We start from the raw sequence: 27,665 nt of genomic DNA, 5'->3' as shown, positions 1-27,665 counted from the left end.
TCTTCCATATCCTCAAATATATCATCTTCTCTCCTAACACTTCCTCTGTAAAAAAACTCTAACACAACAATCCATCTACAAAAGCATTTCAAGAAACTTCATCAAGTCGTCGAAATCATCGTACGTAATGCCCATAGTAATATTAATACCTATTCTAACTATAACTATACTAACTAATCTAATATTAACATCTATACAAGGCTAACTACAATAACTAATTATACTAAATACAATGTATAACTAGACTCACTAACTGTACTAACTAAACTAACTAACTTTACTATCTATACTAACTTACTATATTGCCTATACTAACCAAACTAACTAACTTAACTAACTTTACTAACTATACTTTACTAATTATACTAACTTTATTTATTTTACAAAATTACTATACTAACAATGTTGATTCAATCAACAAATACACTAGGGGAGTCCCTCACGGCCGCAGCGCTCGTCCTCACGGTGGCGACGTGCTAGACAGGGCCAGGAGGCGCGGGCGCTGGCCTCGGCGGTGGCGGCGGGTGGACACGGGATAAAGAGAAGGGCGTGCGACAGTTGGGAGCGGTGTACAACGCGACAGTGAGGGCGTCGGCGATAGTCGTGGGCGCTGCAGTGAGGGCGATGGTAGGCGTGGCGGATAGTCGCCGTGCGTGGCCAGAGGGCGCGGCGGTTGGCCGGAGGGGGTGGCGCGCCGACGTGCGTGGCGTGGCCGGCGGCAAGCGCGGCAGGCAGGTGGCCAGGCGCGGCAGCCGACAGGCGGGCGGGCGCGCGCGGCGTGCGTGCGGTGGGCGGGCACGAAGGCGCGGCGGGACTGGGCTGCGGGCCTTTAGCCGGCTCTGCTGCGCCACCGATCAGGGTGCGTCACTGCCGCGCCAAGATCGGTGGCGCGACAGACCCTGCCACGTCACCGGTCAGCGTCCCGGTCGTCGCCACGCCATCCCTCTCGCCGCGCCACCATGCATGGCGTGGCACATGCGTTTCACCGCGCCAAGAAAATAGGCGCATGCAAAAGTGTTAGTTTTGAAAAAAAATAAAACAGATTTAAAATTAGTTTAAAAAAGTGTTAAAAATAAAAAAAAAAGCCTCCATGCATTGATCTCTCTGGCATTTTGTTAGCGAAAGCCCATCAGGCCCATCTTATCGCGGCCCAAGACCAAACACGAACTAGTTAAAACCCTAGCGTTTACGCACAAACCCATCGCCATCCTCCCCGTTGTGCCACGCCTCGGAGCTATTCTCGTACGCTTCCCCCACTGCGGCGACCTCAATCCCTGCCTCCCTCTTCAGCAATCAGCACATCACCTAAGCGCAACCAAATGCTCTCCGCCACCATCGCCGCGCACCCCGCCGCCGCCACAGCGCTGCGGCGAAGGTACCCGCTTCGCCCTCGCCAGCCACTCTGCGCTCCAATGGGCACGGCGGCGAAGAGGCAGTGGATGGCGACGGCGAGGCTCTCGGTCACAAACGCGCTCGCTAACCTATCCGTTGAGAGCGCTCCCGCGGCGCCTCCCAAGCTCTCGTTCCCGATACTGGTAAGGAAGTTTGGCTTGGCTCTACGTCGGTTGTGTATTGAGGTTTCTATTATGTTAAGTTTAACTGTTTAAGTATACCAATCTGGTGTTGGGATTGGAGAGGAGGACAAATGGTAAAATGGATGAACAAGTGATGACTGTTGGTGTTTTTCATTGCATTATTAGGGGATGATTTATTCTTCAAAAAAATAGTGGACGATTTGCTTTATTAAGGCAATATAAGACATACTAACTGCCTGTTCAGATAAAAAAAAAGCTTCATGTATTTCAGCATACTGATGGAGTAGCAGAGAGGCAATGGTAGTTTGATTTTTTGTATGTGGACTTGATATGAATCAAATTTTAGGTGTCTATTGAGCTTTCAGCATTTCAGCACCATACACTATGAACTGTTATAAGCAATATTAGCTGTACATAGGTGATTGAAGTCTGTTTAGAGCAATTAGGCAAATATACTATACTTTTATAATGAACCATGCGTACTTTGCTTCATGGAAATTAGTTGCATGTGGAACTCTTCAGATGATTGGTACTTCATCTGTTCCAAATTCTAGGTTGTTTTAGCTTTGTCCTTAGTCAAACTTCTCTAGTTTTGATCAAGTTTATAGAAAAATACACAAACATCTACAACATTGATTCATTAGGTACACAATGAAATATATTTTGATAGTGCACTTATTCGATATTGCAGATGTTAATATATTTTCCTTAAACTTTGCCAAAGTTAGGCAAGTTTGACTTAGGACAAACCTAAAATGACTTACTGAAACAGATGGATTACTATTTATATAAGAAATTTGATTATTTCCGTAGCCTCGGTTATTTGCCCATTGGTAAGTATCTTCCATAATTTTTTCAGTCTAGCCATTGGCGGTGAGTCTGTCAATTTCTGAAATATTAAAGAAAAATTGAGCAAAAAGGTTCGTCCTTTGTTTGTGTATCGTGGCTGGTGCTTCTAAGTTCCATGAACTCCTACTTAGGTGGCTTGCCCCAGATGCTTAGCATTGGGTGCTAGTCTGGTCGTCTTTCTAATTTTTCCCTTGTCGCGCCTGGGTCATTGAAACCTAAATGTGTGTGTGGTGTGTGTTTGGGTGGGGCTGTTTTAGTCTCACCCTGTTTGTACCTCTTTTCTCCCTTAATGAAATGACATGCACCTCTCGCGTCATTCGAGAAGAAAAAAAGGTCATACTTGGATGATACTTTCTCCATTCCAAAATGTTGCTACTGGCATAGCTACGTTAGGGCCATCCTGGGCTCTTGCTCCCCTTTGCCTGAATATACGCCTGCTGAAAGTCTGCATGGCGCTGCATGCCTGCATGCATGCTGAAATCCACTCCTCGCTGTCCCATATAGCCTATGAACTCTTTATGGCTCTCTTTGTTCAAACAAGTACTATACGCACACTTGCCACGCATCATCTCATGTTGAAGTTGTTTGCTTGTCTCCCTCACAGACAAGGCTACACGGCACGCAATAATAATAGCTAGCAGTAGCAGACGCTCATGCAACCTCGTTATCCTGCACTTGCTAGCAGCCGCACATGCTGAGTGGATCGCAACTCACAAGTATACTAATCTGCCACCGGTTATTGATTTGCCCAGTCTACTTTGATGTGCTTATTGTTTCTTGCGCTAGTTGTAGTTGTTCATTGCAGTCAGTTTAGTTTTACATAGAACTAGTACATTGAGTAAAGCACAGATGAATTGCTAGTGCATTGATGCACAGTGGTAAAGCAAATTGAAGGGGATTGTGCTTCCCTTGTGGGTGCATACATGGTGGAATTTTGATCATAATCACTGTTTTTACACTTTTGAAGAGGTGGATTTGCACCCTCTAAATGCTAATAAATTGCTTTGCGTTGATGCATGTGTGTTACTATGTTGTCGGAATTATATTTCACTTACTACAGCTCCATTTATTTGTGCAGGTGAATAGTTGCACTGGAAAAATGGGAAAGGCTGTTGCTGAAGCAGCTGTCTCGGCTGGTCTTCAGTTAGTTCCTGTATCATTCAGTGCCATGGAGGTCCCTGATGGAAAGATTGAAGTATGTGATAGAGAAATTTGTATTCATGACCCATCTGAAAGTGAAAAAATTCTTCCTTCCATTGTTAAGGAGTACCCAGATCTCATAGTTGTCGATTACACTGTGCCTGATGCTGTTAATGGTAAGTGTATTAGTAATTCCCATTGAAATTTATGTGTCTTTTCTTCTTTGTTAACATGCTCTGAAGAAATTTTTTTCTTCCATAGTCAATTCTGGATTACTTATGCTTATTACATTACCATTAGAAAAAGGGAACTGGTTCACTCAATCTGATATTTCCTGCCCATTTCTGATTTTGTGAATGAATATCCATGAGAAGTCTAATTTGTACTAATTAAGTAGTTTGTTAAATGATTTTTGAAAATGAATGAGGATCCAGGGATCTTATTATTGTTCTGTTGTTATTGCCTATATTATATTGCCATTGTGTAATAGAGAACGTGATTATCAAGTTAAAAAAATGTTTTCCTTTAGTGATACTACATAAAATAAGCACCTTGCTAGAAAACAAAATCTCGTTTTCTTTCATCTTATCTCAGGCTGCTCAAATTTAGGAGTATACATATATACTTATTTGTTATGACCATGAAAACAAAAAAAAATTATGCCTCAATGTTCTTTATTTTCATATTATTATTCACCATTCTTGGTGCTTTTGATGGTTTATTTGGTATGCAGCCAATGCTGAACTCTATTGCAAATTGGGTTTGCCATTTGTAATGGGCACAACTGGTGGAAATAGGCAACTGTTGCACAAAACTGTGCATGATGCGAATATCTATGCTGTGATATCCCCACAGATGGGGAAGCAGGTACAATTATTATCATCACGTGGTCAGCACTTATTATCATCACGTGGATAACATTTGAACCTTTCTTGATTGTATAACTTCTTGATCTTTTTAGGTTGTTGCTTTTCTTGCTGCCATGGAAATTATGTCAGAGCAATTTCCTGGTGCATTTTCAGGTTACAAACTGGAGGTATAGTTTGATCTCTGCCATAGAAAAATTAATGTTGCTATTTTTCCTTAGTTCTAATACTAAAGCTTGAAAATGTTTTTTTCTTCATTATGGGCACAGTAAGTTTTTGCTAACACACAAGAGAATTACATATCATTTCATCAAGAAAGAAGAGAATACAAAGGGGAGTAGACCCCCCCCCCCCCCCCACCCCACAAAAAAAAAAAAACGCGCACCTAAGACACACACCCCTAACGCAATTTATTTAAGGAAGAAAACCAAGCAGCAAGCCTATTCCAGTTGAAAAGCAGCCATCAACCACAAGCCAGCGGCTCTAGCCTGCTTGAAACGACCTGGCAAACATCTGCTGGAGACCTTTTGCTCTAACAGCACACCATAGGATACACTCTTTAGTGACTGCTTGCAGCACCATTGTGACATTTGGTTTTGCCATTGAAGACAATCGTTCCGATGCTTCCAAATTTCCCAAGCCACAATGATAATTAGTGAATTAAACCCCTTCCTTGTCTCCTTGAATAATGATGATTATTGTCCCAAAAGCATCATATTATCTCAGTCTTCAGAAAATTATTTTATGTTGAATTGGCACACCTCCACAGGTCATGGAGTCTCATCAAGCAACAAAATTGGACATTTCTGGGACTGCCAAGGCTGTTATCTCTTTCTTTCAGAAGTTGGGTGTATCGTTTGACATGAACGAGGTATTGCTTAAAAAATATTTACAGTCAATAAATTATCATGTTTTTTTTTCCTAACAATACTTGTGATGCTTCTCTAGGAAACAATACTCGTGCCAATGTCTTAATCTTGCTTTTCTACGTAGGCTTTTCAAGTTACATGAATCTCCTAGGAAACAATACTCGCAGCACTCGCAGCAAGCCTAGTTTGTTTCTGCTTATAAACGGATTCTTCGTGAAAAAATGCGAGAAATCAAACGCCTCATTTATCCCTGCTTTTGCTGACTGGTGCTTCAGAACTTTGAACTAGCAAAACCGAGAATTGGGACTCGAAAAAAATCCCCACGGTACAGCGATTATAAGCGAAGTGGGTCAATTATAAGCGGAAATAAACAGGGCCATTACGATTTAAATTTAATCCATCTTGTTAATCTAGTAGGCTTAGGTTGAGTATCACCCCCATCCTCCAAATTACCTGTACCAGACCTTTGTTGAGTGAGCTTCTCTGACTTCGTATTGTTTTGGTCTTCAGGTTTTGAATGCATCAATTCATAAACAGACAGTACTATGTGAAGATGTTCATTTGTTCTTTCTAATGCAGCATACCAAGCTTCGCTTACAGTGAAGAAATTTATGTTGCTTTAGCAAGTGTACTTTTCTCACACTTGTCTGCCTGTTGTTGTAGGTAAAGCAAGTTAGGGATCCTGAGGAGCAGGTAACCTTGGTAGGTGTCCCAGAAGAACATCTTGGGGGTCATGCCTTCCACATGTACCATCTCACATCACCTGATGGGACGTAGGTTTTCTTAACCCTTTTCTAGGCAATTTCTGTTTTTAAGGCCTTGCATAGGGCTATGAGCAGCTAATCACCCTTGCATTGCAGAGTTTCGTTTGAGTTTCAGCACAATGTATGTGGCCGTTCAATATACGCAGAAGGAACTGTTGATGCTGCTATGTTTCTCTACACAAAGGTGAAGATCTTCAACGCTTTGTTGTTTCACGATGGTCCGAGGTTTTTACTGGAGGCTGGTAGAAGTTGACTTTCCATGCTATCGCAGATAAAATCGGGGGCGAGCAAGAAATTGTATGACATGATTGATGTCTTGAGAGAAGGGAACATGAGATGAGATCCATGCTGGCGTCAGATGAGTGCTTATGTACCAATTTGCAAGGTCAATTCCAATGCGAATTAGGCTACTTTTCCAATGTACCCTTCCCAATGTACCAATTTTCGTGTTAGTCACTTGTAGTTTTGGATTGGCAGCTTCAATGGTAGAAAAAGTACCCGCTCAAGTCCCAAATTGATAGTACATAGATTTTACTATGCACCATCATATACACTATCTCTAGATCATAGTAAAAAATGATAGACCTAAAACAGGATCACTAACCATAGATCTAGCGAGTCTACTTGCTTTTGGAATAAACAGTGAGCGCTAGAACATCTACTAGTACAGGATAAGAGAGAGTGAGAGAGAGGGGTGAAGGGGGTGCAAACCATCGGTCGCCTTGGAGGAAGACGGGCTCGCCATCGCGGTGCTCGGTGGTGAAAGGCGACGGTGCAGTAGCGGTGTTGTCCAGGGGTCAGTGTAGACATCGTAGGGCAGCCTGGTGTCGTAGCAGCCCTCTGGCGTGATGCAGAGGCGGTGGCGGCACTTTTCGTCGCTGGCAGCGCCCCATCTATGATCGGTTAGGGTTTAGGACTGTAGGTGGGGTGCTAGGCGGCTCAGACAAACCTCGTGCTTGGCGCCCTCGGCCCCCACCTCCTATTTATGGCGCTGTGCGACGGGGGCCCACCAACCATATTAGGGTTGGGGGTCCTCGATCAGGGCGCGGATCCAAGGCCCAATTGATCGGTGGGTAAATTGGTAGAGATCAACTAACATTCTCTCCCTTGATCTCACTTATAACTTAAACTTAACTTACTTTCTCTTGTTCTCATTCCATCACAGATCAGTGCATAGAGCGTGCTTCATTGTCACGGTCTCTTGCCATTAGATTAAACAGCTATAATGCACCTCTCTGTTTTAAAACAGATTATTAACTAGCCCTTTATGTCCAGGAATCATAGACTTTCCCTTAACCCCATGCTGGCTAAGTGTTCTCTGAACACGCTGGGTGGTAAGCCTTTTGTGAGCGGATCCACATTCATCTTTTCTGTTCTTATATGCTCAAGATTAATTATATGATCTCAGACTTTATCTTTCACAACATAATATTTTATATCAATGTGTTTGGCAGCACCACTTGACTTATTGTTGTGACCATAACATACTGCTGGATTATTATCGCAGTATAACTTGAGTGGTTTATGTATGTCGTCTACCACTTTCAACCCGAGCATGAATTTCTTTAGCCAATTCACCTGCCCTGTGGCCTCATAACATGCTACAAACTCGGTATATATTGTGGACGATGTAGTGACGGTTTGCTTTGAGCTTTTCCACGATATAGCTCCTCCTGCAAGAGTGAATATGTATCCTGGCATGGACTTTCTTTCATCTTCCGTATAATCAGAATCTGTGTACCCCTCTATGTGCAGGGAATCAGATCTTCTGCACGTTAGCATGAGACCTTTCGTACCTTGTAGGTAATGCAAAACTTTCTTTACTAATTTCTAGTGTTCTATTTCTGGATGACTGTGATATCTGTCAAGCAACCCGGTAACATATGCTAAGTCAGGGCGAGTACACACTTGAGCATACTGTAAACTTTCGACAGCTGAACTATATGGAACCACTTTCATTTGATCGATCTCATATTAGTTCCTGGGACATTGAAATTTCCTATATCTATCGCCCTTGACTATGGGAGCAGGTGATGACTTACAATTTTGCATACTGTATTTTTTTAGAACTTTTTCTAAGTATGCCTTTTGTGATAATCCTAAAACCCCCTTTTCTCTATCTCGATGAATCTCTATTCATAGGACGAACGAAGCTTCACCGAGATCCTTTATATCAAACTTTGAGGACAAGAACTTCTTTGTTTCTAGTAGTAGATTAACATCACTGCTAGCGAGCAAGATGTCATCCACATACAAGACTAGAAAAATGTATTGTCCATTCTTGAACTTTGCATAAACGCAATTGTCCTCTACATTTTTTTGAACCCAAACTTTCTTATTGTACTATCAAACTTCAAATATCACTGTCTTGAAGCTTGTTTTAATTCGTAAATAGATTTCTTCAGGCGGCATCCCATGCGTTCTTTTTCTTCAACAACAAAATATTTCGGTTGTGCCATGTAAACGTTTTCCTCCAAATCTCCGTTTAGGAACGCCGTCTTTACATCCATCTGATGTAATTCTAAGTCGTTATGTGCTACAAGCGCCATTATGATTCTAAAAGAATCATTACATGAGACTGGAGAAAATGTCTCATTGTAATCTATGTCTTCTCTTTGTGTGAAACCTTTTGTCACAAGTCGCGCTTTAAATCTTTCTATATTTCCCTTGGAGTCATGTTTAGTTTTGTAGACCCATTTACATCCTACTGTCTTGGCTCCTTTAGGAATTGTTTCTAATTTCCAAACTTCGTTGGTTTTAATTGATTTTATTTCATCTTCCATGGCTTCAAGCCACTTGGATGAGTGAGCGCTTCTCATGGTTTCTTAAAATGAGGTGGGATCACCCTCCATTTGAAATTCATCACATTCATAAACTTCATAATCATCAGGAATGGCTGATCTTCTGACTCTTTGAGACCTTTTAGGGGCCTCGTTAGATGACGCTTTTTCTACATGAGGCTGTTGTTGCTCTCCCTCATGTGTGACAACGGGTTCTTGGGGATCCTGAAGGACAGGTTCCTCATGCTCATTTATTGGTGCCACAGGAGAACTAACAACAGGTGCTGTTACTACAGTGTCTTGCACTGTTGGTACAACAACAACAAGTAGCGTGAAGAATGGCTCATGAACCATAGGAGTGGGCACATATACCCGTTTCTCTTCAAAACTTATTTCTCACGCTACCATGCTTCTCCTGATTATATCATCCTTCAAGAAGACAGCATGTCATCTTTCTACAAACTTTGTTTGTCTGTCAGGACAATAGAAGCCATAACCTTTTGACTTTTCTAGATAGCCAATGAAATGGCAGCTGACTGTCGTGGAGTCCAGCTTCCCTATGTTTGGATTAAATACTTTTACCTCAGCTGGACAATCCCACACACGTAAATAGTTTAGTGAGGGTTCCTTTTCTGTTCACAACTCATACGGTGTCTTGGGCACCGACTTACTTGACACTCGATTAAGAATATGAATGGCAGTTTTTAACGCCTTCATCCATAAACTTATCGGTAAGGTAGAGTAACTTATCATGCTTCTCACCATATCCATTAAGGTACAGTTGCGTCTTTCAGCTACTCCATTCTACTGAGGCTCGCTCGGTGTAGAATACTGGGCTACTATGCCATTTTCCTGTAAGTACCTTGTAAAAGGTCCAGGAACTTGGCCATATGGGGTGTGTCGACCGTAGTACTCTCTCCCACGGTCGGACCTTACTACCTTAATCTTTAAGTTGTGCCGATTCTCTACTTCAGCCTTGAATATTTTAAATTTATTCAATGCTTCTGATCTTTCTTTAACTGGATAAATATAGCCAAAACAAGAATAGTCATCTGTGAATGTTATGAATGAATCATAACCATCCACACTCTTCACAGGAAAAGGACCACAGATGTCTGCGTGAACTATTTCTAAAATTCCTACGCTTCGTTTGGCATCTTTCTTTATTTTCTTAACATACTTTCCTTTTATGTAATCTATGCATTGTTCTAAATCTGAAAATTCTAAAGGTGGAAGAATTGATTTCTTAATCAATCGCTCTATTCTCCCCCTCGAAATATGGCCTAAACGACAGTGCCATAATTTCAAAGATACATCATGCACTCTCTTTCGCTTATTTGTTGCGTTCATAAACGAGGAAGCATTTTCATTCTCAGTACTTACATTATTCACATTCTCAGAAAGTGATAATAAATCAAGCTTGTCTTGTCGGAATGCAAGACCAACACATTTATTATTATAAACAATCTGACATTTGCCATTACCAAAATGGCAATCATATCCATCGTCATCTAAACGTGAAACACTTATTAAGTTTCTTCGTAAACAGGGTACAAATAGAACATCTGAAAGCTTAAGTAGAAAACCATCAACTAATTCTAGATAAAGATCTCCAATGGTTTCAACTCTATTTGCTACTTTAATTCTTCTTTCTCCTCTTTGTAGGGTCCTTGTACGGAATCCCTGTAATGAATTTGCAACATGAACAGTTGCACTTAAATCAATCCACCAAGTAGATTTTGCATAACTTAAATACAGGGATTCATCTATGAATGTAATGAAATCCTCACCTATTTTTAGAAGGTTCTTCAGGAAGTCTGGACAGTCCCTCTGGGAGTGTCCATGCTTTTTGCATCATTTGCACTGATTCTTTTCAACTTGAGCATTGTTGTTCTTCTGATTGTGCTCAGTCTGAAGGGCTTTCCCTTAAGGTTTGACATTCTTATTGAAGTTCTTTTTCTTGTCCTTCACAAGGTTAGAAGAGTCACCCTGTCAGGACTTCAGCCTTTCCTCTTCTTGAACATACATTGCGATGAGCTTCTCTATGCCCTACTTGTCGGGCTGCGTGTTGTAGTTAACAACGAAGGTTTCATATTTCTTTGGCAAGGAAGCAAAAACCAGATGAATCAGGAACTCATCCTTGAGCCCCAAATCCATTGGCTTCAGCTTCGAAGCCGTGTTGCTCATCTTCAATATGTGTTCTCTGATACCGCCACCAGTATATTTTTTATTGAATAATTTCTTGATCAATATACTAGCATAAGCCTTTGAGGAGCCAGTGAACTGACTCTCCACCTTCTTTAGGTACTCCGTGGCGGTATCACAGTCTGGGATAGACCCCCTTATAGCATCTGAAATAGTGGACTTGGCCACCATCAAGCACTTGCGGTTCGAGATGTCCCACTTCTTCCGATCAAGATCGTATTTCATTCTAACTTCCGCATGATCTCACTGCCGAGCAGTGAAATCCGCATCAGTTTCGTTTTCTGCCCTCATTGGGTCCACTGGCTCAGTAGGTCACGGGAAGGTAAGCGCTAAGTTATTCTCGGACAGCGCAAGTGTGAGCTCATACTTCTCTCAGCATACTCTGTAATTGCCCCCTTCTAGAGGTGGTATGTGCGAGATGAATGCCATTGGGTTGAGTCCTAAAAAACACCGTCAGAGATAGTGATAAAATATGACATTATAATTGCATGCTTTAATTTAACGTTGGTCAAAATTAAAACATACAATATTCTTATACACTAATTCTACATCACCGTTGGGCAGAAATAGAATTAATGCAGGGAAAACTTATAATTAAACATTATAATATTGCTATTATCAACGTTGGTAAGAAAAATAACAATATTATAATTTACTGATTAAAATTGACTACTCTTGAAATTAAACTCTCGTTGGTTCGAATTTAATTAGAAGATTATAAACTTTATTATTGCAGCAGAAACATGAATAAATAATAATTATCTACTTTTCAGAAGCATTTTCTCGTTCATATCTACTTTCTGGAAACAAGTAACACGTTGGTGTAATTTTACAAGAAATTTAAACCTTCGAAATTCATCAAAATTCATTTAAATCTGCTTCTAAAAATTAAATAAACTTAAAATCATTTCTTGCTGTTCATTCTAGCCTGGCCTACAGCAATAGTAAACGGCCCAGTAGCAACAGTGCGCGGCCCGGTGAAAGGGTCGAGATGGCAACTAGAGGGGGGGTGAATAGTCCTTTTTAAAATTAATCGCGTCGGCTAATCGAAACAAGTGCGGAATTAAGAACTATCGGTCTAGCAAAGACTACACCCCTCTATCTATATTCTCTAGCACCTTCCAAAGATATTAATTAAGCAACAAAGATGCCGGGCTAGCAAGAGCTCACCTAACCAATTCTAGAAGCAAGGTCACACAAACATATGCCATTAGTACTTTAAGCAACAAGGGAGCTCCTACACATGCTAGTAAGCAAAAGCATAAAGCCACCTAAGCTCACTAGCAATGCTCAATAACAAGGCAACCAATGCCAAATTAGAGAGCGCAATTACTTAGCTACACAAACTAAGCAATATGACTAACAATGTTACACAAACCAAATTAGTCACGCAAAGGAGCTACTTCTATGCTACACAAGTAAGAAGGTAACTAGCAAGCTACACAAGCTAACTAATTATAAAAGCAACAACACAAGCTCAATGTATATGAAAGTAATCGCAAGCTTGTGTAACGGGGATGCAAACCAACGGGAAGAACAAGGTTGACACGATGATTTTTCTCCCGATGTTCACGTGTTTGCCAACACGCTAGTCCCCGTTGTGTCGACCGCTCACTTGTTGGTTCGGCGGCTAATTGGCATCACTCGCCAACCCCGCACGTCGGGCGCCGCAAGAATCTACCCCGAAGGTGAGGGTAGCTCAATGACACGCTTTACTAAAGTTGCTCTTCACGACTCCCGCGGGGCGAGCACAATGCCCCTCACAAGCTCTTCTCCGGAGCGCCGCACAAACTTCTTGCGGGCTTCGACGGAGACCACCACCAAGCCGTCTAGGAGGTGGCAACCTCTAAGAGTAACAAGCACCATCGGCTTGCAACTCGATCACCTAGTGCCACTCGATGCAACCTCACGATGCAATTGTATTAGAATCGCTCACTCACATAATCGGATGATCACTATCAAGTATGTGTGAGATGGAGGGCTCCTAAGCACTCTCAAGCATGGACACAAAGTCTCCCAAGGTGCTCAGCACCAGCCATGGCCGAAGGCCACTTCTATTTATAGCCCCAAGGGCTAAACTAGCCGTTACCCCTTCACTGGGTGTTTTTTGGGTCGACCGGACGCACCGATCGTGAATACCGGACGTGTCCGGTCGCTATACCGGACGTGTCCGGTAGCTGTCTGACCGCCACGTGTCCTACCGTTGCCTCCAACGGCTCTCTGACAAGACGATCGGACGCTCAGCACGAAACGACCGGACGCTCAGCCGCTGTGTCCGGTCGAGTCCAGTAAGCCTTCAGGGCCGATCGGACGCGTCCGGTCACTCCGGACCGAACGCTGCTAGCGTCCGATCAACAGATCTACCGAACACCGTTTTTGCTGATTCACACCGGACGCGTCTGGTCGCTGAGTACGTCGCCAAATACCGGATATGTCCGGTCACCATACCGGACGTGTCCGGTCACTCTGTAACCCGCGCGACTAACTTCTTTTCAACTCTATCTTCTTCACCCTTGCTCAAATGTGCCAACCACCAAGTGTATCACCTTGTGCATATGTGTTAGCATATTTTCACAAACATTTTCAAGGGTGTTAGCCACTCAACTTGCCACGCCACTCGATCCTAGCGACAATGCAAAGTTAGATCACTCGAGTGGCACTAGATGACCGATATGCAAACAAGTTTGCCCCTCTTGATAGTACGACCATCTATCCTAAACCCGGTCATAAACTTCTCTACACACCTATGACCGGTGAAATGAAATGCCCTAGGTTATACCTTTGCCTTGCGCATTCCATTCCATCTCCTCCAATGTCGATGCAACACATGCACCAACACGATCAACAATGATATGATCCACTGTCGATGTTTGACCACCGATAGCCTGCCACGAGAGTACCCGGGGCAGTATATTTGGGCTTCAGCGTATGCAGAACTCGATGGTTAACGCAAGAGACAGTTGATTTGTCCTGGTTCAAGCCCTCGGTCGCAGATCGAGTAATAGCCCTACGTCCAGTCGGTGTTAGCCTTTGCGTTGGATTGATTATGAAGCGTTGTGTCGTACAATTGTTCTGTTGAACTCTTGATCCAAGGTGACCTGCCCTCCTTTATATAGTCAGGAGGCCAGAATCCTAGTCGGTTTACAATGAGAGCTCCTAGTAGGATTACAGAGTAATACTACTACTAAGATTACAGGAGAAGAATTCTAATTAGACTAGGTCTTTTTCCTTCCTTGCGGGGTATCCTGTGGGTCCCGTACCGACAAGCCCTCGAGCACTTCATAGTTGAGTTCTGGAAGTCTCGTCTTGTTCCTTCAAGTCTCGTTGAGCAGGAACAAGCGTCGTCCGAGTGCTTTCTTGAGCGAAACCGTGTAGCGCTTCGTGAGATCTTTACGTGGTGTGTACTTTTTTGGAGAAAAAAGTACTCCCATTTGGATGTAGCCCCCGAGCCTCTTGCTGTTTGGCACAAGCAGCTTGAGGGTCTTTTCTTAAAATCTTTCTGATTCTTCGTTGAAAGGCTCCCCGACTTCCTTGTTGAAAAGAGCTCTGATGCTGTGTTTGGGTTTTTTTGTCTTGTGGCCCTGACGCCGTCTGTCTTGAAGAAACATTCTGAGTGGTGTGTGCTTTTTTGGAGAAAAAAGTGCACTCACTGAGTGTAGCCCCCGAGCCTCTTGCTATTTGGAACAAAAAGTTGGAGGGTCTTGAATCTGAGTTGTTTGATAGAACTGTATACCTCTCCTTTTGCAGCCCCCGAGCATATATCCGAGTTGTTTTGTTCAGGAAGAACTCGGAAGCAGAGTTTTGGCATATTCTCTGGTAGTCTGCTGTTGTCAGATGTAGTTGTATGGTGGTGGTTGAGTTTGAATGTCTTTTGTTCACGGGTTGTACTGTGTCGGTATATTCTTCCGAATATGTCCGTCTTCGAGTACTGTTCTCTCTCGCCTGAGTTTTCCATTATTGAGTCCTATCTTTTCACTGTGTCCTTTGTTAGTCTTATTTTGTTGGTACTCCTAGTCCATGTGCACCGCTCCTTTGATCTATAAATACCCTCCCGGAGTGCTTGCTTTCATCCATTGAGCATTCTGTTGAAACCTTTGTGATCACTAACATGGTAGTTTGTGAAGTAGAGCAGCCCCCGGGCGTGTTTCGTAGTTCCTGTGTGTCTTATCGTAGTTGGAGGAAGTCTTGTGATAGGGATTAGAGGTTGGCTAATTCCGCGGCAGCAATGTACCAGGATGTACGTGGCGGTAGTTGGAGGAAGTCTTGTGATGTGGACTTCGTTCCTTCATCTGGCAGTTCTGGGTTGATCCTCGTCGCCTGTCTTGAGACTGTCCGGTGCAGATCAACACCATATCCAGCATCACATCGGTCTTGGGTAGACAGATGCCTGTCGGCCTTCTCTGCTCCATGTTGTCATGCCTTTCTGCTGATTTCTGCCTTGGATGCACTGCGTCCATCCTTTGAAGAAAACAGTGTAGCCGATGGCGGTTTGTCCTTCCGAGTAGCAATTTGGGACACGTAGTCGTTCCAGAGCCCAGCCGTGTCCGTGTTCTTCTTTGCTACTTTGCTTTTCGTGGTACCGAGAACGTTGGGTCTTGTAAGATTTGTAATCTTCTATTTTTGAAGTCGCTTGTAATGAAAAGAATCTTTGTCTTCTGAGTTGTTATTTACTTTTCTGCTGTAGTTCCGGTTGCTCATGATATTCTCGAGTTCTTTTCGTAAGAACTGAGTTCTTATGTTCCTTGTGAAGTTGCCCTTCTTTTCTTCTTTGTTGACGGGTTGTTCTTGCAGTTATCTGATAGCTCCGCAGTAGTGCTGGATGGATAAGTCTGAAATCTGCCTGTTGAATTGTACCGTTGTGTGGATTTGTGCCCTCCGTCATTTTAACTGTGTCGGTAAATGGACCGTTGCGTTCTCACACGGTGCTTTAACGGGTCTGGTGGGCCGTTTTTAACGTTGTAAAATCTATTTAAAGACCCTTCATCTTCTTTTTTTTACTGTCTTTCTCTTGCTTTCAAACCCTAGCTCTCAGTCATCCACCGTCGCCATTGTCGCCGTCGTCTTTAGCGCCGCTGTCTAGGCTTTTTTTCCCCTAATTGCTTTTTGCCTCTGTTAGTACATGGGTAAGAAGAAGACCGCAAGTAAGTCCCAGTCTTCTTTCGTGGACGAGGAGTCTTCACTCTCCGTGATCGAGAATCAGGAGTTTGTTGCCATGAGGGCCGCCCAGAAGTCTTGGCCGGCTCCGACAACCACCAAAGAGCAGCTCCGCGAGCTTGTCAGCGACGGCTTGATCCAGAGCAAGGCTTTTGCTGAATGGAGAGTTCCAGGCGAGCATCGGGTCCTTGCTCCAGGTCCTGGTGAGATCGTTCTTTTTGTCTCTTTCATTCATGCTGGACTCTGCCTTCCCGCCTCTGCCTTTCTTCATCAATTTCTCAGCTATTTTGGGATTTGCTTGAACCATCTTGCTCCTAATGCAGTTCTTCATCTTTCTGTCTTTGTTCATCTTTGCGAAGCTTTCCTTGGAATTCCCCCTTCTCTTTCTCTGTTTCGTTATTTCTTTCGCCTGAAACCCCAACCCCGTCGTGAAGAAACCAGTGTTCTTGGTGTTGTGGGATTCAATTTCGCTAGGGTCTTAAGAGCAAGTTCTTTGACTATGACCTGGTCGATTCTGTAAGAGATTGGCGTGCCAACTGGTTTTATGCCGCCAATCTGATCCCTTCCCTTGCTGTCCACTCTGGATCTGGTCCCGTGGTTAATGACCGATGGGATAAGAACCATGTGTCGCTCGCTGAGGTTCAGGCAATCCAGCCATTCCTTGATAGGATTAGTACGCTGAAACAGCAGGGTTTAACCGGTTTTGGTATTGTCTCGAGTTTTCTTCGTCGCCGAGTTCAGCCTTTGAAGGAGCGAGAACACCTCGGCTTCGAGTACTCTAGGGCTGAGGATCCTTCACGCATGGTCCCAGCTCTTGAGCTGACCGATGAGGAGGTACTCGAGCGTCTCCAGAAGATGCTGAAAGGAGCAAGCGTTGTCCCGCTTACTGTCTCCGAGTTCTCTACCAACAACCCGCCTCCAGCCGTAAGTTGTTTTTTCTCTTTGTTTGGGTACTTTATGTATTCTTGTTGTATCTATTTTTGTTTAACTTTTCCCTGTCTTGTTTTATTCTTTTTCGTAGGAGTTTGGGCGCAACTTTATTGACCCGATCCCTCTTGATGTTCTCCCTGCCGTGGCGAAAACTGGTGAGAAACTTGCTGGAGCTTCCGCAACCAGTAAGTTCCCAATCTCCACAGCGCTTCCTGGGGTTTTTTCCGGAGTTCTTGATGTATATGAAGAATATGTTCCTCGTCTAGTCCCCCGCGGTCCTCGTAGTGTCTCGAAGAGGGGGTGAACGGATGGGTCTTCATCTGGCCTGCCTGCTTCCAAGAAGTCTCGCAAGCCAAGTATTCTTCCAGGTACTCCAGTTGTAGCTAGCATGCTCTTAGGTGAGCATATTTTATACTCTCTGTCCCTTTGTTTTCTTGTTTTTATCTTTAACCGAGTACTTCTATTCTTTTTTCAGCGGGTGATCTGGTGGCCTTGGTTGAGACCGAGGGGGAAGAGGATGATGAAGTACCCCTCATCATGCGGCGGTGAGTTTTCATATTCCCCTTCCAATGAATCTCCTCTTTGTCTTGACTTTTAGTCTTGATCTTTTTTAAGTAACCGGACATCGGGTATGGGTTCTTCTGAGGCTCCTGCGCCGGCTTCTTCTGAAGCTCCGGTGTTAAGTTCTCTGGTAGCTTTGGTACCGAGTTCTTTCGCAGCTTCGGTACCGAGTTCTTCCGCGGCTCCAGCTTCGGCTTCTTCCGGGGCTCCGGTATCGGCTATACCGCTCCTGTCGCCAAGTGGCGGGGACGTTTTTGCCGCCGTGGTCCCCCCTGCGAGGTCTTCTTTTGGTTTTGCGAGGAAGAAGGTGGCTGGGTGAGTAGATTCTGGCTTCATCTTTTTGCTTCTGTTCTCCTTTTTTCTGGTTCTCATCAGCGGTTTCTTTTATCAATTTTTAGTCCTTCGTCTTCTCTCGCTTCTTTGTCGACTTTTTCTCAGCCCTCCGTCGTGCCACCGAGTACCGAGCCTCAGGACTCGCAATGTACTGTTGGTGAAGTGGCTGTGGGGGCTACGAAGCTGTCTAGCGACGGTGCCGCTGCAGACTTGGCCGCCCCGGAGGTGACCGTGGCCATTGCGTCGGGTCCTTCTGAGGGATTGGCCTCGGCTTCCCGGGATGTCGCTCTGGTCGTTCCTTCTTCGCCTCGGCCGGCCTCTTCTTCTCCTTCTCTTGCCTTCGGTGATCCGCCTTTTGCTGATGATGTGGTGCAGCAGTTCGATGCCACTCATCAGCTATCGGAATTAACTGCTGCCTGGGGAAACTTGTCCCTCGCGACTTCTTTTGGAGAAAAGCTCCAGGTAAGCTTTTTTTTATCGTTCCTTCTTTGGATGTTCGCTTTTCTTTGGTCCTTATTCTTTGTTTTTCTTTGTATCTTTTTGCTCAGTCCTTCTCTCATGATCATACTGGTTTCTTTTTCTCGTCTGAAAACAAGAAAAAGTTGTCTTCAGAAGTGAGCACCCAGAAAGCTAATCTTGATCTCCTCCGGGCCGAGATGGAGGTTGAGCGTCAAACGCATCAGGATGAATAAAAATTTCTTCGTGCCCGGGCTATTGAAATCGAGAAGCAGAGGGATGCCGCTCTTCAGGAGGCTCGAAAGAACTCGGAGGCCGTGAAGGACTTGGAGGCCTTGAAGAAGGAGTGCAACGGTATTGAGGGTTATTTTTGTTTCTTTTTGTATTCAAACTTTCCTTTCTGCTGACTTGTTGTCTGCTGCTTCGTCCAGCTCTCTGGGTTGAAAAGCAGAAGCTCTCGGAGGGCGTTGAAGAAATGAAGACTCTTGTTCGTACAAGTCACAACAAGGCTGAGGAGGTAATTACTCATGCTGAAGAGGAACTTGCGCTTGCTAAGTTGATTAGGCGTGGAGCTGATAGAGATCTTGTGCAGGCCTAGAAAACCATTGAAGACTTGTCTGGCAGGTTGGCGACGGCTACTGAAAATTGGAAGGCTTTGTGGAAATCCTTTCGTTCAGTAGCCGACGTTCTTCGAACTCTAGCAGATGACGGGCAATCTTGGGCTCAGTTGATTCCTCGAATTCCGACTCATTTCTAAGAGTTTGTGAAGAGGTGCGCTCAACTGTGTACCAAGAATGTTCTGGCCCAAGTTCGGGTTCTTGCTCCAGCGGCTCCTTTGTCCAAGATAGCAGAGGAAACTAATAGTCAAGAATACATCGATGCTGTTGAGAGGATGGAGCCTGAAGTTGAAGATTTAGCTAGTAGGATAGTAGATAATCTTAATATCGTTCTCCCTTCTCCTGATGATGAGGCTTGATGTACTTGACTTTTATGCCCGTGCCTTGTAATATGACATTATACTTCTTTTTTGAATGAAGTAGCTACTCGTTATATGTAGATCTTTGCGTTCTTTTTTTTATGCCCGAGCCTCTTGCTATTTGGTACAAGTAGCTGGAGGGTCTTGCTTTATTTCGGGTGTTAGCTTGTTAGCTACCCTCATCAGCGGGTTCAAGTGTCTTTTCAACTATTTTGCTCTCGGCCGGGATGCTCAGGCGTCTTTTCAGCCATTTTGCATTTTATTTCGGGTGTTAGCTTGTTAGCTACCCTCATCGGCGGACTCAAGTGTCTTTTTAACTATTTTGCTCTTGGTCGGGATGCTCAGGCGTCTTTTTAGCCATTTTGCATTTTATTTTGGGTGTTAGCTTGTTAGCTACCCTCATCGGCGGGCTCAAGTGTCTTCAACTATTTTGCTCTCGGCCGGGATGCTCAGGCGTCTTTTCAGCCATTTTGCATTTTATTTCGGGTGTTAGCTTGTTAGCTACCCTCATCGGCGGGCTCAAGTGTCTTTTCAACTATTTTGCTCTCGGCCGGGATGCTCAGGCGTCTTTTCAGCCATTTTGCATTTTATTTCGGGTGTTAGCTTGTTAGCTACCCTCATCGGCGGGCTCAAGTGTCTCTTCAACTATTTTGCTCTCGGTCGGGATGCTCAGGCGTATTTTCAGCCATTTTGCATTTAAGAAATAACTCGGATAGAGCCATGAGACATATGTTTGTCGAGAGATAATCATCTTTATTGATCATGAATATTGATGTGTTACAATGATACATTGCGGTATCTCTGTTGATCATGAACGTTGATCTCTTGTGTCTTGTATACATATTTTTCCTTGAGTTGTTTTTATGCGTAGAATCTCCGTAGCTGACTGATGTGCCATGTATTGTTGACTTCTTTTCCATCTTTAGTTATGAGCTTGTATGTGCCTGGTTCGATGACTTTTGCGACGATAAAAGGACCTTCCCATTGACTGAGTAGTTTGTGGCGCCCGTCGGTTTTTTGTATTCTTCTTAGTGCTAAGTCTCCGACTTGTAATGATCGAGACTGAGTATTCTTGTTGTAGTGGAGCCTTAGTCCTTGGAGGTATTTTGCTGATTGCAGGGTAGCGTTTACTCTGACTTCTTCTGTGCTGTCGAGTTCTAATCTTCGGGTGTGTTCTGCTTCTCCTTCGTCGTATTGTTTTATCCTTGGTGACGTCCAGATCAGATCTGCGGGTAGTACGGCTTCTGATCTGTATACTAGGAAGAAAGGTGAGTATCCAGTGGCTCTGCTTATTTGAGTCCGCAGTCCCCATACAACTTTGGGTAATTCCTCGATCCATTTTGACCCATAGTCTACTAGTTCTTCATACAATCTTGGTTTTAATCCGGCTAGTATGAGTCCATTAGCCCTTTCTACCTGTCCGTTGGCTTCTGGATGTGCGACTGATGCGTAATCTATACTGAAGCCACAATCCTGTGCCCAACTTTTGAATTCTGTAGCTGTGAAGGAAGAACCCAAATCTGTGATGATTCGATTGGGCATGTCGAAGCGGTGCATAATATCTTGGATGAACTCGACCGCTTTGGCTGCGCTGTATTTTGCGAGTGGTTTGTATTCGATCCACTTGGTGAACTTGTCGATTGCTACAAAGATGTACGCGAAGCCGCCCTTTGCTTTCTTGAGAGGTCCCACTTGATCCAGCCCCCAGCAGGAGAAAGGCCAAGCGGGTGGAATGCAGATGAGGTTGTGGGCTAGCACATGAGCTTGTCTTGCGAACATCTGACAACTTTTGCATCTTCTAACGAGTTCTTCTGCGTCTTTCAAAGCGGTTGGCCAGTAGAAACCAGTGCGGAATGCTTTGCCGACTAGTGTTCTTGAAGCGGCGTGATTTCCACAGCAGTCTGAGTGTATTTCGTCTAGGATTTGTTTGCCTTCTTCAAATGAGACGCATTTTAGGAGTACTCCTGATGATGCGGCTCTTCTGTATAGCTTGTCTCCTACTAGGACGTAATTCTTGCTTCTGCGGATGACTTGTGTGGCTTGCTGTTTTTCTGTCGGCAACTTATTCTCTTTGATGTAATCAATAAAAACCTGTGTCCATGAAGTGTTGATCACTAGAATCTGGATGTCTTTGGCTGTGAGTTCTGTGGTTGTCTCACCGGGTTGTTTGATAGAAGGAGCTGATAACTCTTCTATGAATACGCCGGGTGGGACCTTTGCCCTGTCGAATCTAAGCTTGGCAAGAACATCTGCTGCAATGTTGGAATCCCGCAGGACATGTAGAATTTCTAGTCCTTGGAAGTGTTTTTTGAGTTTTCGGATTTCAGCACAGTAAGCACCCATGTTTTCTTTGGTGCAATCCCAATCTTTGTTGACTTGGTTGATGACTACTGCTAAATCGCCGTATACGAGTAGTTGCTTGATTCCGAGGGTAATAGCCACTCTTAGCCCGTGTATGAGAGCTTCATATTCTGTTTCATTGTTGGTGGCTTGCCATAATATCTGAAGGACATACTTTAGTTGTCTTCCGTCTGGAGAAATTAGGAGGACGCCTGCACCAGCTCCGCCTAACTTAAGTGATCCATCAAAGTACATCTTCCAATGATCAAGGATGGCGCTTGATACGGGTTGTTGAATTTTTGTCCATTTGCCAACAAAATCAGCAAGGGCTTGAGATTTAATTGCTTTCCGCGGGGTGAAATCGATGTTGAGAGCATCGAGTTCAACCGCCCACTTGGATATGCGTCCTGTTGTGTCTTTGTTGTGTAAGATGTCTCCTAGTAGGAAATCTGTCACCATCTTGTGGCTTTCAAAATAGTGACGAAGCTTGCATGAAGTGATCAGTAGGGCGTAGAGTAGTTTTTGCACATGCGGATACCGGATTTTTGATTCTGATAGCACTTCGCTGATATAGTATACTAGGTATTGTACTTTATATATGCGCCCTTCTTCTTCCCTTTCCACTACTATTGTCGTGCTGACTACAGTAGTAGTTGCTGCAATGTATAGCATCATGTCTTCGTCTTTCTTTGGAGGTGTGAGGACTGGTGAGGAGGTGAGGTATGCTTTAAGTTTCTTGAAAGCTTCATTGGCTTCTTCCATCCACTCGAACTTGTCTGTCTTCTTTAGTAATTTAAAGAAAGGCAACCCTTTTTCGCTGAGTCTTGATATGAAACGGTTGAGTGCCGCCATGTAGTCTGTTAGTTTTTGTACGTCTTTGATGCTTCTAGGAGGGCCCATCTCTGTTATTGCTCGAATTTGCTTGGTGCTTGCTTCGATTCCGCGATGATTGACCAAGAATCCGAGTAGTTGTCCTGAGGGAACTCCAAATACGCACTTGTTTGGGTTCAATTTCTACCTCCACCTCTTTAGATTCTCGAAGGTTTGTTTTAAGTCTTCAATCAGTGTATCCGGGTTCTTTGTTTTTACAACCACGTCGTCCACGTATGCTTCTACGTTTTCGCCGATCTGATCACCGAGGCATGTTTGGATGGCTCTTTGGTAAGTGGCTCCAGCATTCTTAAGTCCAAACGACATTGTCTTGTAGCAGTAGGCGCCGAACGGAGTGATGAAAGATGTCTTGCTTTGGTTCTGTTCTTTTAATGCGATCTGGTGATACCCAGAATATCAATCAAGAAAAGATAATAGGGTAGATCCTGCTGTTGAATCAACTATCTGATCAATGCGTGGTAGCCCGAACGGATCTTTTGGCCAGTGTTTGTTGAGATATGTGTAGTCAACACACATGCGCCACTCGTCTGTGTTCTTTTTTTGTACCAGAACTGGATTTGCTAGCCAATCCGGATGGAGAATTTCCCTGATGAATCCAGCTGTCATTAGTTTTGTAATTTCCTTTTTAATTGCTGTCTTCTTGTCGGGAGAGAATCGTCGTAGTCGTTGCTTTACAGGCTTGGAGCCTTCATTGATATCAATTCCGTGCTCAGCCAACTCTCTTGGGACCTCTGGCATGTCGGCCGGCTTCCAAGCGAAGATGTCCTTATTGTCCCGAAGAAAGTTGGTGAGCGCGAGTTCATATTTTGCCGATAGGTGGGCACTGATGGTTGCTGTTTTTGTAGGATCATCGGTGCCTAGGTCGATTTGCTTCACGTTGGCTTCTTTTGGTGGTGCTAGGATGCTTGGTCTCTTAGCCGGTATCTCTAGTTCTTCTTGGCTTGTTTCTGTGGCGATAGTGGCTATTTCTTTTCTTCCATCGTTTGCCTGTGCCTTTGCTGCAATTTGGATCGCCTGTACGTCGCAGTCAAACGCGCGCTTTAAGTCGCTCCGAAGAGAAAGAACTCCGTTAGGCCCTGGCATCTTGAGCAACAGGTACGGATAATGCAGTATTGCCATGAATTTTGCTAGTGCCGGGCGCCCAAGAATTGCATGATATGAGGAATCGAAATCTGTGACTTCAAATTTGAAGAACTCTGTGCGGTAGTTCGAGTGAGTCCCAAAGGTAACCGGTAGAGTGATTTGTCCAAGTGGCATTGCTGCCTTGCCGGGTACTATGCCATAAAAAGGTGTGCTTGTTGGTGTGATCATCCCGGCGAGTTGTAGTCCCATCTTCCTTAGAGTTTCTGAAAAGATGATGTTGAGTCCTGCTCCTCCGTCAATTAGTACTTTCGTGACAGTCATGCCGGCAATGGTTGGATCTAGAACCAACGGGTAATGGCCTGCGTTTCCTACGCTGGTCCACTGGTCTTCTCTTGAGAATTGGATTGGGTATTCTGACCAGTTGAGATATCTTGGTGTAGCGGGTTCTGCGGCCATAATTGTTCGTAGCGCGAGCTTTTCTTGATGTTTGCTTCTGGAGTCTGGAATCCTGGCAAAGATTACTGCTACTGTCCCTCTGGATTTTTGGAATCCCTTGTCATCATGGTTGTCTCCTTTTTTCTGATTGTCTTCTTTATTGTTTCTCTTGCTATCTTTTCTAGTGTACCTTTCATTGAAGGTGTAGCAATTTCCGATGGTGTGCCTCCCGTTGGGGTGCAAAGGGCAACGCATGTTCTCGATGTCATCATATCTTCTGGGCTTGGTAAATTTCTTTGATTTGTCAGCCATCGCTACCGTGTTGTCTGGACCTCGCTTTCTCTCCTGATGTCTGTTGTTTCGAGGATTTTGCCTGTCCGGGTTGTCTCTGTTGTTCCTTTCTGGGAATCTTTCTTTCGTTTTTTCTTCTGCAGTAATCATCTTTTCTACTGTTCTTCTGAATTCTTCGTTATTTCTTGGGTTTTCTTTGCAGAAGTCTTGGAATTGCCACCTAGCCACGATTCCGTGAGAGAAAGCTTCGATTACTTCTCGTTGTGTGATGTCATGTACTTGAGCTCATAGTTCGCCAAATCGTCGATAGTAATTTCTGAGACTTTCACCTCCTTTCTCCTTGAGTCCTTTTAATTCTGCGTGGGTGATTGGATGTGTAATAATTCTCGCAAAATTTTCACAGAAAGCTCTTTGTAAGTCTTCCCAATTTCTGATTGATCCAGGATTTAATTTGTCGAACCATTGAAGCGGCATGGTTTCTAGGGCCATGTGGAAGAACAAGGTTTTGATGTCGTCGTCTCCTCCAGCTAATTCAATCAATTGTGAGTAGATCCTGAGCCATTGCTTTGGTTCGGTCTTGCCGTCATACTTGGAGTGGTTGGACGGTTTGAACTTGTGAGGTAGTCGAATCGAAGCGAGTCTGTTTGCAAAATAGGGAAATCTATCGTGCGTTCTGGCTTCTGTATATTCTGATTCTGCGCCCCCTTCTTGTCAACTGTCGTCTTGGCGAGAGTAGTTTTGTGTGGCTGTTCAAGTAGGTGCTCTGCTTCTGTCCTTTCTTGGTTGCTCTACTCGGTTACTTTGACTGTGATTTCTTCAACTCCCTCCGTTGTGACTTCCACTTGGTCCTAGTCTATCGAAAGTAGACTTCCTTTGATTTTGATCTTCCTGTTCATGAGATGTTGCCTTTCCATCGTTCGTTTTAAAGACTATTGATCGGAGGAAATCTCGGAGCTGTTCTTGTTTCTCATTGGGATGTGAGGTCGCCCTGAGTTCTTCTAGTGCTTCTCGGATCTTATCGTAGGGAGTATTCGCTGCTCGTCCTTCTTCGATTTCTCGTTTTGATTTTCTTCTATTGTACTCGACTAGGTCTGATTCATATTTGATCCATGTGTCTTTCCGCTGTTTCGCACGGCGTTGTCGTCCTTGTTTCAATTTGTTCTTTCTTTCTCTTGCTTGCCTCTGGCTCTCAGTCTCACCATCGTATCCTTGGATAAATGGTGATATATTGGACTCGGATTCGTCTGAAGATCTTACGTCGGGTGCTTCTAGGGGGATCAATGGTGATCGAGGACGGCGAATCATGAGTACTTCTCTAGCGTGAGTTGTTCTGTCATCGTCGTTGATTTCCGTACTGGCAGAGCTGTTGATGACTTCAGTAGAGGTCTCAAAGTCATAGATGGAATCTCCTTCTTGGTAGGGTAGAATTGCTGTTGTCGTGTCATCGACTAGTTGGGCGTCGTTATCCTCAGGAATGGTATCTGGCCAGTGAATGATGCAGTCTTGAGATGTTATGGTTAAAACGAGACCTTCCTGGGCTCCCTTCAGTGGCATTCTAAGCATGGGATAAGTGGATCTTTCGTGCCATATCTGATAGGACGTTGCCATGTTGTGGAGTCCGAACGAAAAAAGACCCGACTTCTTTGAAGTATTCTGGGTGTACTCCGAGTAGTATTCTTGACAGGTTGGCGTTATGTCTCGGAGCTTTGTTAGAAAAGAACTCGGTTTTCTGAAAGAACTCGGATAAGACTTCGTTTCGGAAGTGGAACTTGAGTTTGAATCGGACACGTGAATTTGCGAGAACTGAGTCGGATTGAGCTGTGCGAAACTTCCGGCAAGCTGATCTGTCGTTATCGTCGAAATAGGATGGTCCTGATGATGATCGGAATCTTCAAGGAGACGGCCTTGGAGCTTGCCGTCGTCGCCTGCCTTGCAGATCCATGAACCGAAGATGAAGGTTGATCCCTTTGAGAAGATCATGTTGTCGAGGTCCATCAAGCTCTCGGAGGCAAAGCTGTCGAAGGCCCCTACCTGGCGCGCCAGCTGTTGATGTTTGACCACCGATAGCCTACCACGGGAGTACCCAGGGCAGTATGTTCGGGCTTCAGTGTATGCAGAACTCGATGGTTAACGCAAGAGACACTCGATTTATCCTGGTTCAGGCCCTCGATCGTAGATCGAGTAATAGCCCTACGTCCAGTCGGTGTTAGCCTTTGCGTTGGATTGATTATGAAGCGTTGTGTCGTACAATTGTTCTGTTGAACTCTCGATCCAAGGTGCCCTGCCATCCTTTATATAGTCAGGAGGCCAGAATCCTAGTCGGTTTACAATAAGAGTTCCTAGTAGGATTACAGAGTAATACTACTACTAAGATTACAGGAGAAGAATCCTAATTAGACTAGGTCTTCTTCCTTCCTTGTGGGCATATGTTGCTCACACACATGTACCTGTGGACTAATTACCTATGTATCTCATATAAACACAATTAGTCCACCTAGGTTGTCACTCAATTACCAAAACCACACAAGGACCTTTCACCCGGCCTACAGCAGCTCGCGCTCGAGGCACCTCCCTCGCGCCCAGGCCGCAACCTGGGCCTGGGCCGGCAAAGTCGCCCGCTGCGCTCGCCCGCCTGGGCTAATTTCGGTCCAGCGAATGGTGACCGTCGGATCACATCCAACAGCTGCGCGCGTGGATCGGTTATATAAAAGTCGACGCTGCGGTGACCCTGGGAAAACCCTAGCCATTCGCTTTTGCTCTTTCTCTCTCTTCGCCTCACCCCTTTCTCTCCTCAATGCAGCAACAACTCACGACCGAGCGAAGACGAGAGCGAAGATGGCGCCGTCATCGGTCCTCTCGCAGCCGTGCACGCTCCACAGCGGGTGAGCGCGCCGCCGTCGAGCGGTCTGGGCGGTGGTGCCCTGATCCCCACACGCGCTGTAGTGAGGAGCTTCCTAAACCCTAGATTTGACCTGACCGCTTCTCCTCTCTCTCAGCCCCACGACTACACCGAGTGAGGCGAGGCGATGACGGCGCCGTCATCGGCCCCCTCGCCAGCGCACGCGGTCCCCAGCGGGTGAGCGTGCCCTCGTCGAACGGTCTGGCCGCGGCGCCCTTGGCCAGAGCACGCGCTCGCTCAACATGTGGCGGTGGCTTGACCCTTCTTGCGCATCGACGAGGCGGCAGCGCGGTGCAGCGGTGAAGTTG

General features: G+C 44.7%; 1 protein-coding gene and 1 long non-coding RNA gene across 5 annotated transcripts; both read left to right on the top strand.

The window, feature by feature from the left end:
• The first annotated feature begins 1,217 nt into the window (after positions 1–1,217).
• Positions 1,218–10,853, top strand: LOC136472982 (probable 4-hydroxy-tetrahydrodipicolinate reductase 1, chloroplastic). 4 transcript variants are annotated; one of them, XM_066470686.1, is made up of 9 exons: positions 1,218–1,535; positions 3,463–3,700; positions 4,258–4,391; positions 4,486–4,560; positions 5,160–5,261; positions 5,923–6,032; positions 6,120–6,207; positions 6,295–6,408; positions 10,783–10,853. In XM_066470686.1, the coding sequence occupies exons 1-8, from the start codon at positions 1,320–1,322 to the stop codon at positions 6,361–6,363; spliced, it is 1,032 nt and encodes a 343-aa protein (XP_066326783.1). In that variant the 5' UTR covers positions 1,218–1,319; the 3' UTR covers positions 6,364–6,408; positions 10,783–10,853. The 4 variants fall into 4 exon arrangements, with proteins under 4 accessions (XP_066326783.1, XP_066326781.1, XP_066326782.1 ...); XM_066470684.1 differs by lacking the exon at positions 10,783–10,853 and adding an exon at positions 8,166–8,303; XM_066470685.1 differs by lacking the exon at positions 10,783–10,853 and adding an exon at positions 7,779–7,800.
• Positions 10,854–18,707: 7,854 nt separating this feature from the next.
• Positions 18,708–19,165, top strand: LOC136472981 (uncharacterized). The gene is made up of 3 exons (XR_010762456.1): positions 18,708–18,796; positions 18,874–18,959; positions 19,035–19,165. It is a non-coding gene; the product is annotated as an uncharacterized lncRNA (long non-coding RNA).
• The last annotated feature ends 8,500 nt before the right edge of the window (positions 19,166–27,665 follow it).

This window comes from Miscanthus floridulus, chromosome 8 (genome assembly GCF_019320115.1).
Source record: "Miscanthus floridulus cultivar M001 chromosome 8, ASM1932011v1, whole genome shotgun sequence".
Taxonomy (NCBI): Eukaryota; Viridiplantae; Streptophyta; class Magnoliopsida; order Poales; family Poaceae; genus Miscanthus; species Miscanthus floridulus.
Note: the sequence above shows the minus strand (reverse complement) of the source record. Positions and strands in the feature narration are given on the sequence as shown.

Bases quoted from the DNA above. Each gene is read 5' to 3' on its own strand.
- LOC136472982 (XM_066470686.1), top strand. From the start codon at position 1,320: ATGCTCTCCGCCACCATCGCCGCGCACCCCGCCGCCGCCACAGCGCTG. The intron at 4,561-5,159 runs GTATAGTTTGAT...ACACCTCCACAG, and splicing joins TTTCAGGTTACAAACTGGAG to GTCATGGAGTCTCATCAAGC. The intron at 5,262-5,922 runs GTATTGCTTAAA...CTGTTGTTGTAG, and splicing joins TATCGTTTGACATGAACGAG to GTAAAGCAAGTTAGGGATCC.